General features: G+C 39.9%; 1 protein-coding gene across 1 annotated transcript; it reads left to right on the forward strand.

Moving 5' to 3' along the window:
- The first annotated feature begins 913 nt into the window (after positions 1–913).
- Positions 914–11,566, forward strand: gtf3c5 (general transcription factor IIIC, polypeptide 5). Its single transcript, XM_050053088.1, has 11 exons — positions 914–1,244; positions 1,943–2,141; positions 2,290–2,494; positions 2,657–2,840; positions 5,495–5,599; positions 6,077–6,191; positions 7,308–7,388; positions 8,550–8,638; positions 8,936–9,018; positions 9,876–10,018; positions 11,260–11,566. The coding sequence occupies exons 1-11, from the start codon at positions 1,041–1,043 to the stop codon at positions 11,460–11,462; spliced, it is 1,611 nt and encodes a 536-aa protein (XP_049909045.1). The 5' UTR covers positions 914–1,040; the 3' UTR covers positions 11,463–11,566.
- The last annotated feature ends 4,969 nt before the right edge of the window (positions 11,567–16,535 follow it).

Below are 16,535 nucleotides of genomic sequence, written 5' to 3' on the forward strand. Positions count from 1 at the left end.
ATATGAAGAGTATAAAATGGCAGTATTTAAAGAAAAAAAGGAAAGAAAGAAAGAAAAAGAATGATAAACAGGAGTACAAGTATACACATAAAAAGTGCATACATTTCCAAAAGCTTAACATTTTTTGTTTTCTTAAATAAACTAAGCGATTTTAGAAGAGGATTTACAGAACTTCTGTTAATAAATTTAAAAAAACCTGGCATTTAAAAATAACAAAATTAAATAGATATTAATGAGCACTATTATCTGGATCATCATAATAGGGTTTTTTTCTACAATATATGTTATTTTATTTTATTTTTTAAATGTTCCAAATAAATCAAATCAAATCAAATCAATAATAACAAATAATATACCTAAAGCTGAAGGAATAAACTGAATTGGGGGTTAGAAAAAAAGACTGCAAACTTAGCAATAAGACAGTTGGCAGGGTAAATTTCAGTAAAATTTTGAGATGTACTTCTTTACTCTGATTAGGTATATAAATATGTAAGTTGAGTTCAAGATATTTGACCATACAAGCCATAGGATACATAGAGAACATAATGAGATGTTAAAAAACAGCTGTTAAACACTACGTAACAATGCAATGGTGACAAAAATACACGCAGAAAATTAAAAAATAAATAAATAAATAAATAAAACAGATTTCCAGTGCAATCTAAAAAATATTTCGACCTGATTATTTTGAAATAATCATGCATTTCGTGACTATTTGTCATTACAGTTTGTGTTTATTTTTTTAAGAAGTAACATAAACTATAAAATATAAACGATGGCTAAATCTAGATATTCAACTTAAATGATGTTGACATGGCTTTATTTTATTTTTATTTTTAATTGAGTGGTCAAGCGGAGTTCCGGGCGGAACCAATGACGAACTAAACTAGTCCGCTCATGTTTCCGCCCGGCGTAAGAAACATGGACACCCGCTCACTGCAGAAGCGAGCCAACGCGGGTGATCATGTTTCTCACATGTAGTAAATGGTATAACTGCAGCTTTTCATGCCTACATTAATATAGTAATTTAAAGAGCCAAAATGGCGGACTCCAAGGAGGTGAAGCTGAACTTTATCCTGAAAGAGCTGACTCTTTCCTCTCAGCCTGAAGCTGTCGATGTTCCCGGCAGCTCGTCCAGTGTGGAGCTGCGGGACAACAAACTGGTGTGTGTGGAGTATCCGGCGGTGGTCGCCAGTGTGGACAAGATGCTGCAGACTCTCGGGGGTGAAAAGGCAGTGTCCAAAGTAAGCAGACCACAGCTGGATCAGACTGTTGTAGCTACCAGACCTGGGTGTTAATTATATTTACTGTAGGAGTCTTAATATAACACACAAAGTCTTGTTTCGTCAGATTTTTAATAATGTTACACGTTATTCTGTAGTTTCAAGCCTCACCTTGATGTGTGTTAAAATATCTACGTGCTATTAAATGTAAAACAAATTTATTAAAGTTATTAAATCCCACCCCTTATCCATAAGTCATTGAGTGAAGTGAAACAGCTTCCTTACACAGATAAACCTATACCTAAGACCTTTCTTAATATACCATTGTTATTACCTTTTAATTTTGTCACACAAAAATAACCCAGGTATATGTTTATAATACTAATTACCAATTACCTGTCTTACAAAAACCTATCTTTAGATGTAGTATAAGATAGGTTAAGATAAGATATAATGTTATTGCGATTTTATACATGTTGCGATATGCTGAGCATCGCGATACATTGCAATTTATTACCTTTTTTTTAACTCTAAATTATGTTCCAAAGGATCTTTTATCAATATGTGTTTAATCTAATAAGATAAAAAAATATTTCAGTCTGTCCTTCTCACTTAAGTCATTTTTATTTTCAACTTCTTTATCATCTTTATCATCACTGCAGCAGCTTAACACTGATCTGATCCCTGTCTGAGCCCTACATTTCTTGTGAACCCCACAGACCTATGCTCACCCCAACAGGCGCCTCGAGATGCGCTACCGACCTCAGGACCCTTTCTGTCACTCTCTGTGTGGAAACCGCTTCCCATCAAGCAACCTTGTCCTCAGAGTGCGCCGACGGGTGCGGAAAAAGGACCCCAAGGACGCTGAGATCCACATGGATATCCTCGGAGTCATAGGAACGACATACAAATTCCAAGGTTTGATTGAAAGTTTTTTTTCCTTTTTACGACTGTCATATTGTCATATAGATAAAAATCTTATGCAGTCTATATCATAAAGACATTGTTTGAACTTCTCAAATAAAAAAAGACTGATATAGAAGCTAAGGTTTTGTTTCTTTTGCAGGGATGGCAGACTTTCAGTACCTCGCTGTGAATTCAGAAGGAGAAAAAGAGACGTCTTTGTATGACAAAATCATTCTCCGCAAATCAGAGAATCAGGAGTTCTTTGAGAAGCCCATGCCCTTCTTTCTTCCTCCCGCCAGCTTCTCACGCCTCGACAGTCCTGTGGATTATTATTACCGGCATGACCATGTCTATCAAAAGTCACTGTAAGGGCTCTGTGGATAAAAAGCTTCTCACAGCTTCTGTTAGTTCTCTTTGTCAAGTGTCCTGTGTAAACAACAGTATTGGAAACTCTTTATCTTCAATGTCAATGTGATGCAGCCTATCAGGAATATATTTATTATATCTCTCCTCCTTTCTGTTTGCAGCCAGGAGCCCCTCAGCAGCAAGAACTTTATTGGTTGGAGTCGAGCTCGTCGGCCCCACAATGCCATTTTTGTCAGCTTCACTGATCCCACCGTGCCCACAGAGTGCCTCGAGCCAGCCAAGATCAACTGGGAGAGAGTCTGTGTGAAGGAGAACGAAAAGCAGGCTGAAGAACAGCTGAAGAAGGTACGTGTGCTGCTGTAAGCATGGCTGCTGGTTACTGAGAGCACAACACACCCTCTGATTGCCAGGGTCAGTGGTTTAATGTAAATAGAGATATAGAAATGATATTAGGAAATCTGTGGCACTCGGATCTAAGTTAAGTCTTTTATCAAATCAGGAGAAACTGTACCCTACAGAAATAAATCTTTTGCTTTACCACCATGATACTTTGCCTTGTGGTAAACCGCCTGCTTCCAGCCGGCTACCCGAGACTGGTGCTGCGTACACATTGAAATCCCAGCGGGAAAAAGTCACTTTAGGCTCGTTAGAGATGAACTGCACCTCGTCTAGAAAGTAGACAAGATCAGGCGGCTGCGGCAGGGGGCAGTGACAAAAGGCTGCAATGAAGTTGGACACTTTCAAGACAGTTCCCAGCAGCGTTCAGTCCATACAGGAAGTCATAGAAACACTCACATCCTGTTAGATCTGATCACTGAATCACTGTCCGAGGGCTGCCGTAGAATGGCAACAAGGATGTCAGCCGACCAACACTCGCTACCNTCCGTCTGCCATTGTGCTCCTGACTCAACTATCTCATGCCCCGGCCAGTTCCTCATAAGGACCAGCTCCAGTCCGTGATTGGCTGACCGACCAGTTTCACAATACATGACACATTTCCTGCCGTAAAGCAGATTTTTTCCACGAAAATTCGTCCCCGGTGGCAGAAGCTTATTGCAAAGATTGCAAAGCCATTAAGTAACCTATGTAAACGCTGATAGTCTGATTTTACTGTGTATACTACCCTGTGCAACCCACATCATTTTCATAATGATATATATAGGTAAAAATGCTGTCTGTTGCTTCTTTAAGAGTTTATATTTAACATCATAGTGTTGAGTCAACGTCTAAAGCCTGATTCATGGTCCTGCTGCGTACCTACAACGTACCTACGTCGTTGCCGTGACGCCGTCGTGAAGCCTTCGAACTTCTCTGTCACTCCATTTCGTCGCGGTGCAATTCACCGCCAGAGCTGTGGGAGGCTGCGTTCCTTTCCTGAATGGTTATCGTCGTCTCTAGTTGATTCTTTGTTTAGCTTCCAGCTTTTCCAGTCATAGAGAAATGAACGCGGAGCACGGACAGACGGCTCCATCCGTATCTGTATCCATATTGAACGTTGAGAATAAATGGGCCTTAATACTGCAACATCTCCATCGCAACAGAAGATGTTTAAAGATGGCGGGATGGCGCAATCTGGAAATACAGAACTGGAAATGCGTTGCTACCAAGCAAAGCAATCACAGCCCTCTGCGCTAGGGTCTGCGTCGCCTCGACGTGTAGTTACATTTTTGGGGAGGTGCACGTCAGGCTACGCCGGGGGCTATGGCGAGCCTTCTGCGTAGCCACGTACCCTACGACGTAGCGACGTCGTTGATTTAACGCAGGACCATAAATCAGGCTTAAACCAATCAGCTGTTAGAGGTAAGAGCCAGGTGTTTCCCATCATGCCTTGTGCCTCTCAAGCTGCCAGTCCACACTTACTTTTGTTTTGAAGAATTTAGCATTTTAAGTCAAGTCAACTTTATTTATATAGCACTTTAAATACAAACAGAGTTGATCCAAAGGGCTCTTACGGCACACAGGGAGACGCAAAAACTAAAGGAAGGAAAGAAACACAAATATTAGTGTGACGATAGCAATAAAATAATAATAACAGTAATGATAATATTAAGTGCTATATCATAGGCAACCAGACTTGCTTGAGTTCCTTGAAGTCATTTCACCTGTCATCCAGGAAGCTTCTTTAGTTCTAACAGACTGGTGCAGAGTTGCAGGCTTTAAAAGGAAATGACCACTTTAGAACGAACATACAGACAGTACTTACTCACCCTCATGCCGACAAGAAGTTCAGTGTAGTTTTGTGTGGGTGTGAACCCTTACAGAGTCATTGAGGTCACATGTGAGTCGTTGACCCACCTGGCCATCATGTGTGTCATTAGGGTTAGATGAGTCCAGGTGTGAATGCATTGATAAGTGGTGTCACAGGCCACCTCCTCTGTTTAACGATGGTCGTTCCAATTTGACGTAGATGGCTTCTATCACACCTCTTTCAAACCATCTGTTTTCTCTGGCCAAGATGTGAACATTGCTGTCCTTGAAAGAATGTCCCTTCTCCTTTAGATGTAAATGGACAGCTGAGTCTTGACCTGAGGAGCAGTAATGATAGCATATCATTACGGTTATTAGTGCACCTGTAGCAAAAACATTTACAATTTTATGATCAGAAATAGGGCCTGTGAGAAATAAAAACTGAGGTCACTGAGGTAAATATTCATTGTCTCATTACCCACTGTTACTCCCTACCCTCGGGCAGCCATATGGGACGAACAACACTCCACACTCAACCCCAGAAAACACCTTTAAAACAATCAAATCCATGGGATTTATTCACACGCAGACATAAAAACAAGACAATACAAAATCTCAGGTTGAGAGGCAGCAAGCCCAGCAGTCCTAATGTCAGAGGCCTGCTCCTTCTGCTGCTGCCACAGGCCAGATGCACCTCGTTGAGCAATGCAATACTCCAGGAATAGCATCTGGCTGAAGTCAGAAAATGATTTAACCTAATGTAACACAGGTATGACTTTTATCTTATCTCAAACTAAACTTGTTGTACCTAGATGTTTGAGAGTCGGCCCATCTGGTCCCGGAACGCAGTCAAGGCCAACATCAACATCCACCCTGATAAACTGAAGCTGCTGCTGCCCGTCTTCGCCTACTACATGGTGAGCTGAGGGGGAACAGTGTGTCTGTTAAAGATTGTGTCGGTGCATTTTAGGTCAGAAGGTAACTGGCGTTCAATGCACTCTCCCTGGTGTCATATAGATGTGCTGCATTTTGAGATAGTGAAACTTAAATGAAAGCCGAGCACTGAGCCTCGGTGAGGTGTGGCTTCGCAGGAGCTGAAGAGAAATGTCTCAAAATGGAAACTCTCTTATTGAAATAGATTTTGTGAACATACAGGAAACAACATCATTTTGTTTTGACTGTGGTGTGAAGCACATTTGAATGATTCAATACTATAAGCTTTCATGTTATTGTGTCCACTCTGTACATTTGTAGAGTGATTCATACAGTCTGTTCTGTGCTTTAACAAAATAATGAAGTCCTTTGTAAATGATCAAAGAAATGTACTTAAATTAAAAAGAGATAATCAACATTTTTTCAGCCCAATTGCAAGTGAAACAGATTTGCTTTTGTAGGTGACAGGACCATGGAGAAGTCTGTGGGTGCGGCTGGGCTACGACCCCCGAAAGACCAAAGAGTCCAAGAAGTTCCAGTTACTGGACTTCAGGATCCGCTGTAGCACCAAGCACGGTAACAATCGTTTCTTATTCTTATTTTATTCTTATATAAAGGACATTTTCAAGGAGGATTTATTTAAATATATTTTTTTACTGAGTTCTGTCAAGCGTTACTTTTGTTTTCCCATTTTTGACATTAAAAAGAAAGATTAGGTGCTGTATGATGTTGCACACTGTCCTTTTTTCCACTTTTGAGTCTTAAGGCTTTTCACGCTTGGGACGAAACAAAAAAAAACAATGAAAATACGGAGTGCCTTTTTTTTTTTTTTTTAAGATATTTTTTTGGGCTTTTTAGCCTTTAATGTATAGGACAGACAAGTGTGAAGGGGGAAGAGAGAGAGGGAGTGACATGCAGCAAAGGGCCACATGCCGGAGCCGAACCCAGGCCACCGCGGCAGCAGCCCCGTACACGGGGTGCCCGCTCCACCACCAAGCCACCGGCGCCCCACGGAGTACCTTTTACACCAAGTCCAACACGAATATTCATGCTCCATACACTCCACCGTAAATTAAATATTTGCGCCATCCATCAGTCATCATTGTCATTGTAATTTTTACTATAATAAACCCACACTCAGACAGGCTCGTTGTTTTTAGTGTGCAACACTGTGTAGAAGAGTTACAATGTGGTTGCATTTCCTAAGGGTGGCACCAAAGAAGCATGTTGATCTAACAAGTGTAAATGCTGAGTTTCATAACACTGGTTTTTATCACCACATGTGTTATTATTATCATTATTATTATTGGTCAGTTTATAACAGTCAGCTTATAACACTGGCGCTCAGTGGATTTCTCAAGTGAGCTCAGCATGTTCAGCTGCTATATTTCCCCAGTTGGTCTTTTCATAGTTTGTCAGAGAGGACACTATCTGGCGAGATCAACATCCATATTGTTGTGTGACAGTTTGAAGAGAATCATGACATTGATTTCAAAGAAAATATATTGATCGCAACGCTTGTTTTAGCGGCATCAAAATGTGCACTGGGAAATACAAAAATTTCGGATTGGTGTGGATAGATGCGTAAAGATAGATGGGCTCTTACATTTGGTTTTAAAAAAGACCTGTAATGAAAAGTCAGGACCTGTCTGCCTCACACTGACTGTCGGTTCCTCTTTCTTCACACTGCAGGATATTCATTTTCTGATATGCCAGTCAAGGCCAAGAGGAGCGCCCTTAACTACAGTCTGCCCATCACATTCAACAAAACAGGTGAGTCTGTGAACTTGTTTAGATGGAACTCACACTGAGTGGCCTCTGGAACTCAGTTTTCATCGCTGGAAATTTAATCATTTGTAAAATTCAGACACTGGAAAAACTGGTAAATGGTGCTAATCAATGTAAAACAAGATAGAAGTGTGAATGAAATGGAGCCTTGTGGTAGTTCAGACAGTTTTATAGTCACATGATCCATATGCCATCATATGTGTGTGTCCAGGATGTGTCTCATCTCTCACATAAAGGAAATCCACATGAACGTTGATACTCATACATTCTGCACATTTATTTTCCAACAGTATCTTTATTGATTTGTTAATAAACAAAGACATACACATACACACATCCAGTATGTATATATATATATATCCACAAACATGCAGAAAGAAAAGGACACCTGGGCAAAATCTAGGTACAACCACCTAAGATTTAACACACCTGTAATCCACCCCACCCATCACCCCAAAAATGTGAATTTAAAGATAAATAAAAAAAATAGAATCAATATAAATAAATCAATAAATGAGAGAGGAAAAAAATACATAAATTAATAAGATAAAAGTAAAAAACAAATTAAATTCGAGATTGAGGATTGTGTTAGTGCAATACAATATTTTTCAGTTTAAATACACATTATATTAATGTACACATTTTGATTTGAACATTGCAGAGGTTCACTTATAGCATATCCCCAGGTACCTCCATCATGTGGGTTAAGTCTGTCCTCCCCAAGCAACACATGAAGGGACCCCAGATGTTGAAATGGTGAACGAGGGATTGATTGATTACCTCTGATAGCATATGTAATTTTTTCCAAGGGCAGAGTTGGAGATAGTTCAGAAATCCATTTATCCATACTGGGCCTACTGACTTTCTTCCACGAAAGAGCAATAACTGTTTCACCCCAATTCCAGAGCATCCCATAAGCAGAGTCGCACCATCAAACATGAATACACATTGCTGCTGTATGGTTACAGCATTGCTGTTAATGGTTAAACTTTGATATGAGTGCCCTGCCTGTAACACCAGTATCATGCTCTCAATAATCTCCACTGTCCCGCTGCTGCTGCTGCTGCTGCTGCTGCTGCTGCTGCTGCTGCTGCTGCCAAGATAAACTGACAACATATTGGAAAAAGTGTTGTGTCTATTTTCCAGTTTCCCAGGCAGCGAGTGTGATGGAACTTTCAGCTCAGGAAGGTCCAAGTACCAGTCGAGATCCAGTCCCAGTCTCGTACCAGCTGAAGGTCAGTGACAGTCCAGTTACCGGTATGTGACGACATTATTGGAGCGTGGTGACGACATGCTAGTGTCAAGTTGTTCTTGCTTAATGGCAGAACTAACTTCATAGTTCAAGTTTATACTTGTCTGTTTTTTTAATGATAATTTCAGGTCTTATGTTGGAAGATAATTAGGGTTGTCTTATCTCTTTCTGACATCGTAAAAACTGGTGAAGGGATTACCTATCGTAATCATTAAAAACTTTAATTATATCTGTATGATATCTGCTGTGATACCTCCTGACCTCTGTTTCATGTCCACAGGAGTCATCCTACATCTTCAGAGAAGGCATGTTGCCTCCTCACAGACAGATGTTTTACCAGCTCTGTGATTTGGATGTGGAAAGGTTCGTTAGAGTGCAGTGCACGCACAACTTCTTACTTACACAATAGTTTCTTATCTCAAGTTTTTGGCAGTCAGACTGCTGTCAGGGTGTCTGGGAAAGGCCTTAAATGTCCCCACGTAGATTTAAGTGTAGTGATCTAAATTCAGTTTTGGGGATCTTAAAGATGGGCTAATTTTGTGTTACCTTATAGGGTAGTTATTGATGATAATTATTGATGCATTAGTGTGTGTGTCACTTCAGTGTTACAGCTTGTAAAGATGGGGCTAATTTTAATTACTGTATTCAGTGCTGGGTAGTTTGTGAATTTCCCTACAGCAAAAATCTTATTTAAACTTTTAATAATGCATCATAATTTACTTTTTATTATGTTTTATATGTCTAATCTGGCAAGAACCTCTAAATTGTACTTAAAGGGATAGTGCACCCAAAATTGAAAATTCAGCCATTATCTACTCACCCATATGCCGATGGAGGCCCTGGTGAAGTTTTAGAGTCCTCACATCCCTTGCGGAGACCGGCGGGGGGAGCGGCTAGCACACCTAATGGCTGACGGCGCCCCAGACTAACGTCCAAGAATACAAAATTGAATCCACAAAGTATCTCCATACTGCTCATCCGTAGTGATCCAAGTGTGCTGAAGCCCCGACATAAAAAGTTGTTTGGAAAAACGTCATATGAACTCTGTTTTTAGCCTCACTGTAGCCTGTAGCTCTGACTGCTTCTCTGTGCTCCGTGCTCACGTGGACTCTAAAACTTCACCAGGGCCTCCGTCGGCATATGGGTGAGTAGATAATGGCTGAATTTTAATTTTTGGGTCCCCCACGTTTTGGGTGTAATGCAGCTGTTTGTGTGTCCAGTATCAAACAGGTGATCGAGCAGATGGGTGATGATGAGCAGCCATGTGACGAGCGGGATGGCTGGTGTGTTCTCGGCACCACCGACAAGCTGAGGGACATGATCTCAGCCATGATCAAGAAGGTCATCCGAATCCAGAAACCACGTAAGGAAAATATCCATCACATTTCCTTGCATGTTACTCTGTGAATGAGGTCTGAATCTGAATATGACAACTTTGATCATTCTATTTGTTCATAATGGCTTCCTCACATGACACATGCTTTAGTGATGACTGCATCTTCAGGCGCTTAAAAAAGTTTATGAATTTGAACCAGACTGTGACTCCTCTATTTCTTCACCTGGAGAAAAAAGATGCTTTGTGCTGTGTCTCATAGTGACGCTTCACATTTCCGCTTTTACTAATCAGCACTGTCTCAAAATATATGATGAGACAAACTGGTTTTGAACTGCCTGTGGAAAGACTGCACATATAAGAGTCTGTCTCGTCTGTCCCTTCTGTGTGTCTCACTCACTCGACTCGCAATGTTTATCGGAGTGCACAGATTTGATTGGCTGAGTAGCATAGCTTAACCAGTGAATTGTGGGAGGAAGCTGGAGAACCCAGAGAAAAACACTGTGCCGCCCTGAAATAGAAATGCTCCATCAAAATATAATCATTCTCAATAATTTATTGGTTACAGGTCTGGGTCCAGACAGAACAGCGTCTGGGACATGACCCAGTGAAAAGAGAGGGGTTGCAGGTTAACAAGGGGGACGCATTTTGCTTCTAAGACATTGCAAGCAAGCTGGAGGAGATGGGCATCTGCCGTATGTTCGTGCAGTGCAGAGAGAAAATCAAAAAACTGTGACAATAGTACAAGAAATTTGTTGATTGCATTAACACCAGTAAGGTGGACAGATAATGTTCTGCTGGTTTATAAGTACAAGCGCGTCATCAGTTAGAGACACACCTTCAAGCTGGGAACCCCGTTGTGATGAGGTCCGTGCTGCGTTGGGCTGATGAGCTGAGTCAAGCCAAGCCAGCATGTGTATGGAAGTCCTAATGGTGTTACAGCTAGCCAAGGCCCTGCATCATTTCAATCAAGACTAAAGACTGGTTGTCTTGTTAGCTTCTAACAACCAGGCATCTTATGAGGCTTTAAAGGTGCTTCTGTGGCTAAGACTCATGGGATATGCAGTTTTTAGATACTTAGATATGACCCATTTAGGAAGTAGATACAAATGTATTTTAGAATATGGACACAAAAAACCCTGAGAAACTGTTGTGATGTGGTTAGTGGAGCAGGACAAATATAAAGGGTGCAGGACTCCTGTTAATGTCTGAACACAACATTGAAAAGTGTGTTAACCAGTGCGCCTCTTGGTTTTATTCCCCTCTCTCAGCATTGCCGGATTATCCCAAGAAACGCAGACGCATCGGCCTGACTGCAAAATTCCCAGGGAGAGATTCGGATACAGAGGAAGAGGTGCAGGATGATGAGAACAAGGACGATGAGGGCGATGAAGATGAAGATGAGGATGATGAGTTTCAGCCGTCGGAGGGAAGTGAAAATGAGATGGAGACAGAGATTCTGGACTACATGTAACAACCGAAAACCATTTTGATGACATTCATCTTGAATCTGTTAATATGTTTCTAGATTCTGTAAAAGTTTTGAGGCAAATGTAAATAAAAAAAGTATTTCTAGTTGTTTATGTACAAACTGTTTCATCTTTGTAATTAGGTTTTTAAGCTTCCACGGTGGCGACAGCTGTGGCTGGAGGCATTATGTTTTAGGTTGTCCGTCCATCTGTCCCTTTCTTATTAATGCAATATCTCAAGAACGCTTTGAGGAATTTTCTTAAAATTTGGCACAAACATCCTCTTGGACCCAAACATGAACAGATTAAAATTTCGTGGTCGAAGGTTAAGGTCACTGTGATGTCACAAAATACGTTTTTGGTCATAGCTGAAGAATTCATTTGTAATTATGACAAAGTTATAAAAAAAAAAAAAAAATGTCATTTTCAACAAATGTCTAATAGAATAAAAATGATGAATTAATTAATTATTAAATTATTCAACATCATAGCTCAGGAACAGAAGGGAAGACATTCAGTCAGATACTAAAATGATGACGCTAATCTTGGGTGTCCGCCATGACACTGTGATTGTATAGATCGACTGTGTTGCTGGGTTGAAGATGCATGTGAAGCATGTTTTAGAATTTGTAGCTTCTTTGCAGCAACATCCATATTCAAAGGATTGCCTGCTGTATTGGCTCAATATGAGTCTGGACAGACATGAATGTAAACTGCAGCTTGACAGGGTGACAGAGGTATACAACCACAAGGTGGTAATTCTAGTTTGGTTAATACAGTTGAAGAAATGTCAGAATGCAGTTTATCTTCAGATTTTGCAGTTGCATAACATTATTAAGGCAAATACCTTACAAGTGCCATGTGCCGGTCACATGATACACACATTGTGTATTTATTTTACAGTAATCAGAAATATTTTTTCCCCCAAAAAGACAGATAAATAAGAAAATTAAAACAAATGATAAAACAGCAGTGAGCATGGGAAAAAAACCCCATATAGGATAACTGATGATCTGGCAGCTCTGTTATACTGGCTCTTCCTGATGGTTTGTGGCAGCTGGCTGGACACATAGTATGTATACACATATAAATATGGTAACAGATGTGTCTGTTCACATGTCAGTACAGGTGCTTTTGGACTGCCATGTAGATGCTGGTGTTTAGATAACTGGGCATATTTATGTGCCCAGTAGTATAATGGCTACACGATTATATCTATAGGTAATTTAATATTCATAGTAAATTACCTATAGATAGGTACATCGTGTCTGTGGGTCCTTGAAGGTCCAGTGTGTAGGATTTAGGGGCCTCAATTGGCAGGAATGGTCTATAATATTCATAATTGTTTTCATTAGTTTAGAATCACTTGAAACCAAGGTTCATTGCGTTATCGTTACCTTAGAATGAGCTATTTATATCTACATATGGACAGGTCCCCTCCCACGGAGTCCACCATGATGTTCTACAGTAGCCCAGAATGGACAAACCAAATACTGGCTCTTGGTAGGGCCATTTGACTTTTCAGATTTCTGCATTGGCCATCATAGTTATCCTCCACGCAATCCACAATCTCACCACTAGATGTCACTAAATCCTACACACTGGACCTTTAAAATGCATTAACAATGTCTTAATTTCAGTTTTATAAATATTGGGCTTTAAATATATTAAATAATCTTTGTCAAAATGAGTGAAGCTCTTCTGTGTGAAACTACACACTTCTCATGATACAAATCTTTAAACCTACTGCTGAACCTAATACTGTCTCTTAACTTTCTACTTGCACTCACCTGTTGGCAAATTGTAGCGTAACCTAACCCACTCTAATAACCATAGGTGATATTCACAAAGCTTCCTCGTGCTAAGAGTTGCTCCTAGTGATGGAATTCTAAGAAAATTGGTTATCACAGACACACCCTTTTGTGAGCCTGCAAGGTGTAGACACCCAGTGGAAATAAAATGAACTGCAGACTGTGAAAGTGTTGTTAGGGTGATTCCTCTGCTGATGGAAGGTTGAAACAGACTCAAGTCATCACTGCTGCACTTGCATTTTTCCACTTTTCCAAATATCTTTATGTTGTGATCATTTTGTTTCTGGTGTTATAGCCTTAGGTAGGAAATGTGTGTGTACCCATAATGACATCAACCACAAACATTCTCACTGCATGATGTAATCTGTGGCATTTCATTTACTCACTGTCATCCAGCGCTTGGAGAATATTTATCCGACCTCTTTGTGTTTCCACCATTTTCTCGTCTGCTTAAGAAACTCTTACACCCGTTAAAAGTCCTCCTCCCTGCTCCTAACAGTTTTTCACCTTAGGAGCTCTTTTAAGGTCTAAGATGCTCTGTGAATAACCATTATCTTTACAAGGACCTGGTCTTAACTTTAAGGGGAAATTCTACGAAAATGTCACAATGCTAAGAATTTCGTCACTAGGAGCAGCTCTTTGTACTAGGAACATTTTTGTAATACGACCCCAGAAATAAAATGACAACAACACTATGATATTTTGAAATTGGAAAAATGCAACAGAGCAGTGATGACTTGAGTCTGTCTCAACCTTCCATCAGCAGAGTGATCCCACGAACAATGACAACACTTCCACAGTCAGCAGTTCATTTCATTTCCATGGGTGTCCACACCTGGCAGACTCACAAAAGGGTGTGTCTGTGACAACCAATCACATCTGCGAAAAGAATACATAAACCGAACAACGAGGTCAACCACACCCCCTCAATACGGTAAAGGTGTCTGTCCCTTCCTTGCTAAGAGTTGCTCTGACAACTTTCCTAAATCACTCCTAAGCTAGGATTCCTTAATTAAAAAATGTTAGGCTAAGTTGGAGGCTCTCTGAGAGGATCCTCATATGTATTAAAGCTGATTACAATGACAACACTTTCACATTCAGCAGTTCATTTCATTTCCACTGGGTGTCCACACCCTGCAGGCTCACAAAAGGGTGTGTCTGTGACAACCAATCACATCTGTTAAAAGAATGCGTCGTACCTAAAAACAGGGTCAACCACACCTCCTCACTAAGGTAAATGTTTCTGTCCCTTCCTTGCTCAGAGTTGCTCTGAGAACATTCTTAAATCACTCCTAAGCTAGGACTCCTTACTAAAAAATTTTAGGCTAAGTTGGAGGCTTTCTGTATTCACAAAGCTTCCTAGTCCTAAGAGTTGCTCCTTGTGATGAAATTCAAAAAATAAAATTGTTAGAATTGTGACGTTTTCTTAGAATTTCCCCTTAGAGTTAAGACCTTGTAAAGATAAAAGTTATTCACAGAGCATCTTAGACCTTAAACAAGCTCCTAAGGTGAATAACTGTTAGTAGCAGGGTGGAGGACTTTTAAGAGGCTTAAGCGTTTCCTAAGCAGAGGAGAAAATGGTGGAAACACAAAGAAACAACAATTTCACAGTCAGCAGTTCATTTTGTTTCCACTGGCTGTCCACACCTTGCAGACTCACAAAAGGGTGTGTCTGTGACAACCAATCACATCTGTTAAAGGAATACATTGAACCTCAAAACAGGGTCAACCACACCTCACCAAGGTAATAGTTTCTGTCCCTTCCTTTCTTAGAGTTCCTCTGTGAACTTTCCAAAATCCCTCCTAAGTTAGGACTCTTTACTAAAAATGTTTAGGCTAAGTTAGGAGCTCCGTCAGAGGATTCTCAGACTATTTGTGAACACTTCCCCATATTCCTACATAAAACACACCTCTGCAAAGGACCACATACTTACCTTTATATTTACAATGCTTGTGTTAAAAAAGATAATAAATGACTCTTAAATTTGGTAAAAAAAAATAAATAAAAATCTAGAAAAGGCCTTACAAAAAAAATTTAAATTAAATTTAAGCATTTGAAACCCGTAGGCACCCTGATGTAATCCACTACCTATGTGTAATAAATTTAATAGGTTACATTTTGGGGAAAGCTAATAATGTCCACCTTAATTTACCAAAATTTCCTATTGTAAATTACAAGACAGGTATTAAAGTCCAGCATTTCAGAGTGAATAAAAGGGGTCATGAGGATTAATGTCTGGACTGGCCACAGCAGTGTGACTCTCAGTCTAGTCGGACAGCTGTGTCAACTCAGCAGAGGTTGTTTTCCTCCTGGCCCTATTACAGAAAAATATCCTAACTCCTATCTCCTATCGTGAGTTTCAAAGATAGGAAAAATCCTGTCTGTCTATTGCAGAAGCAAATGCTGAACGCATGGCTGTTTCCTGTCTTATCTCAGACCTAATTTCTTATCTTAAGAAATCCAAACTGTAACTGTACATTCGATTCTTCAATCATCTGCCTCTATCTGTATTTAGACTGTACACGAGACTGACTTAATCTGACGAGAACGTTCCGGTAGGCTACTGGAGATGGACGAGCTATTAATGATTAAATAATCCTCTTGGCAGTTGATATATATACCCATTTGTACGTGGTTCAGGAAATTTCGAGCATCATCTTACGGCTTGAGTAGCCTTTCAATCATTATATTTCGGTGCGCAAGTTTCTGTTATACCAAAAGTCCTGAAAGTCATCCTAAAATGAGATAATATAGGATTTCAGAGTTACATATGTTTCTGTAATGAGGCTCCAGATACACATCTGCAAAAACTGGATATTAAAAATTCCATCTCAAATGTTAGACACACAACCCTAGTTTTAATGATAGCAAAGACATGTCTGTGTTGTCTTTTTCTATATGTTTTTTATTTTATTTTAATTACTTTTTCACCCAGCAATTTCTTGAAGTCCCTGACCAAATATCTCAGAACTTTCTTAAAGCTAAATAAAAGCCCAACATAAGACTTTTGGCTTCTATCAGCTGAAAACTACTCAACACTGGAGTCACAAGACAATATAGATTAAATTAATTATCAAAAACTGCATTTCTCTTTTGCAACATTTAGATATGGACCAGTGAAAAACACTTGTTTCCCATGTTGAGAGGCTGTAAAAAGCATTTTTATTTTGTTTCATCACTACATACGTTATTTTGACGTAGCTAAAGATGTTTAAAGTGTTTAATCCAATCCATATTAAGCACTGAGGAAAGTGCTGTGGATGTAA

This window comes from Epinephelus moara, chromosome 9, assembly GCF_006386435.1.
Source record: "Epinephelus moara isolate mb chromosome 9, YSFRI_EMoa_1.0, whole genome shotgun sequence".
In the NCBI taxonomy this organism is placed as follows: domain Eukaryota; kingdom Metazoa; phylum Chordata; class Actinopteri; order Perciformes; family Serranidae; genus Epinephelus; species Epinephelus moara.

What these genes read in the sequence shown, in the direction of transcription:
- gtf3c5 (XM_050053088.1), top strand. Translation starts at nt 1,041, where the DNA reads ATGGCGGACTCCAAGGAGGTGAAGCTGAACTTTATCCTGAAAGAGCTG. An exon ending in CCGCTGTAGCACCAAGCACG is followed by an intron (nt 6,192 to 7,307) that starts GTAACAATCGTT and finishes TTCACACTGCAG; the next exon opens with GATATTCATTTTCTGATATG. An exon ending in CAGTCTCGTACCAGCTGAAG is followed by an intron (nt 8,639 to 8,935) that starts GTCAGTGACAGT and finishes TCATGTCCACAG; the next exon opens with GAGTCATCCTACATCTTCAG.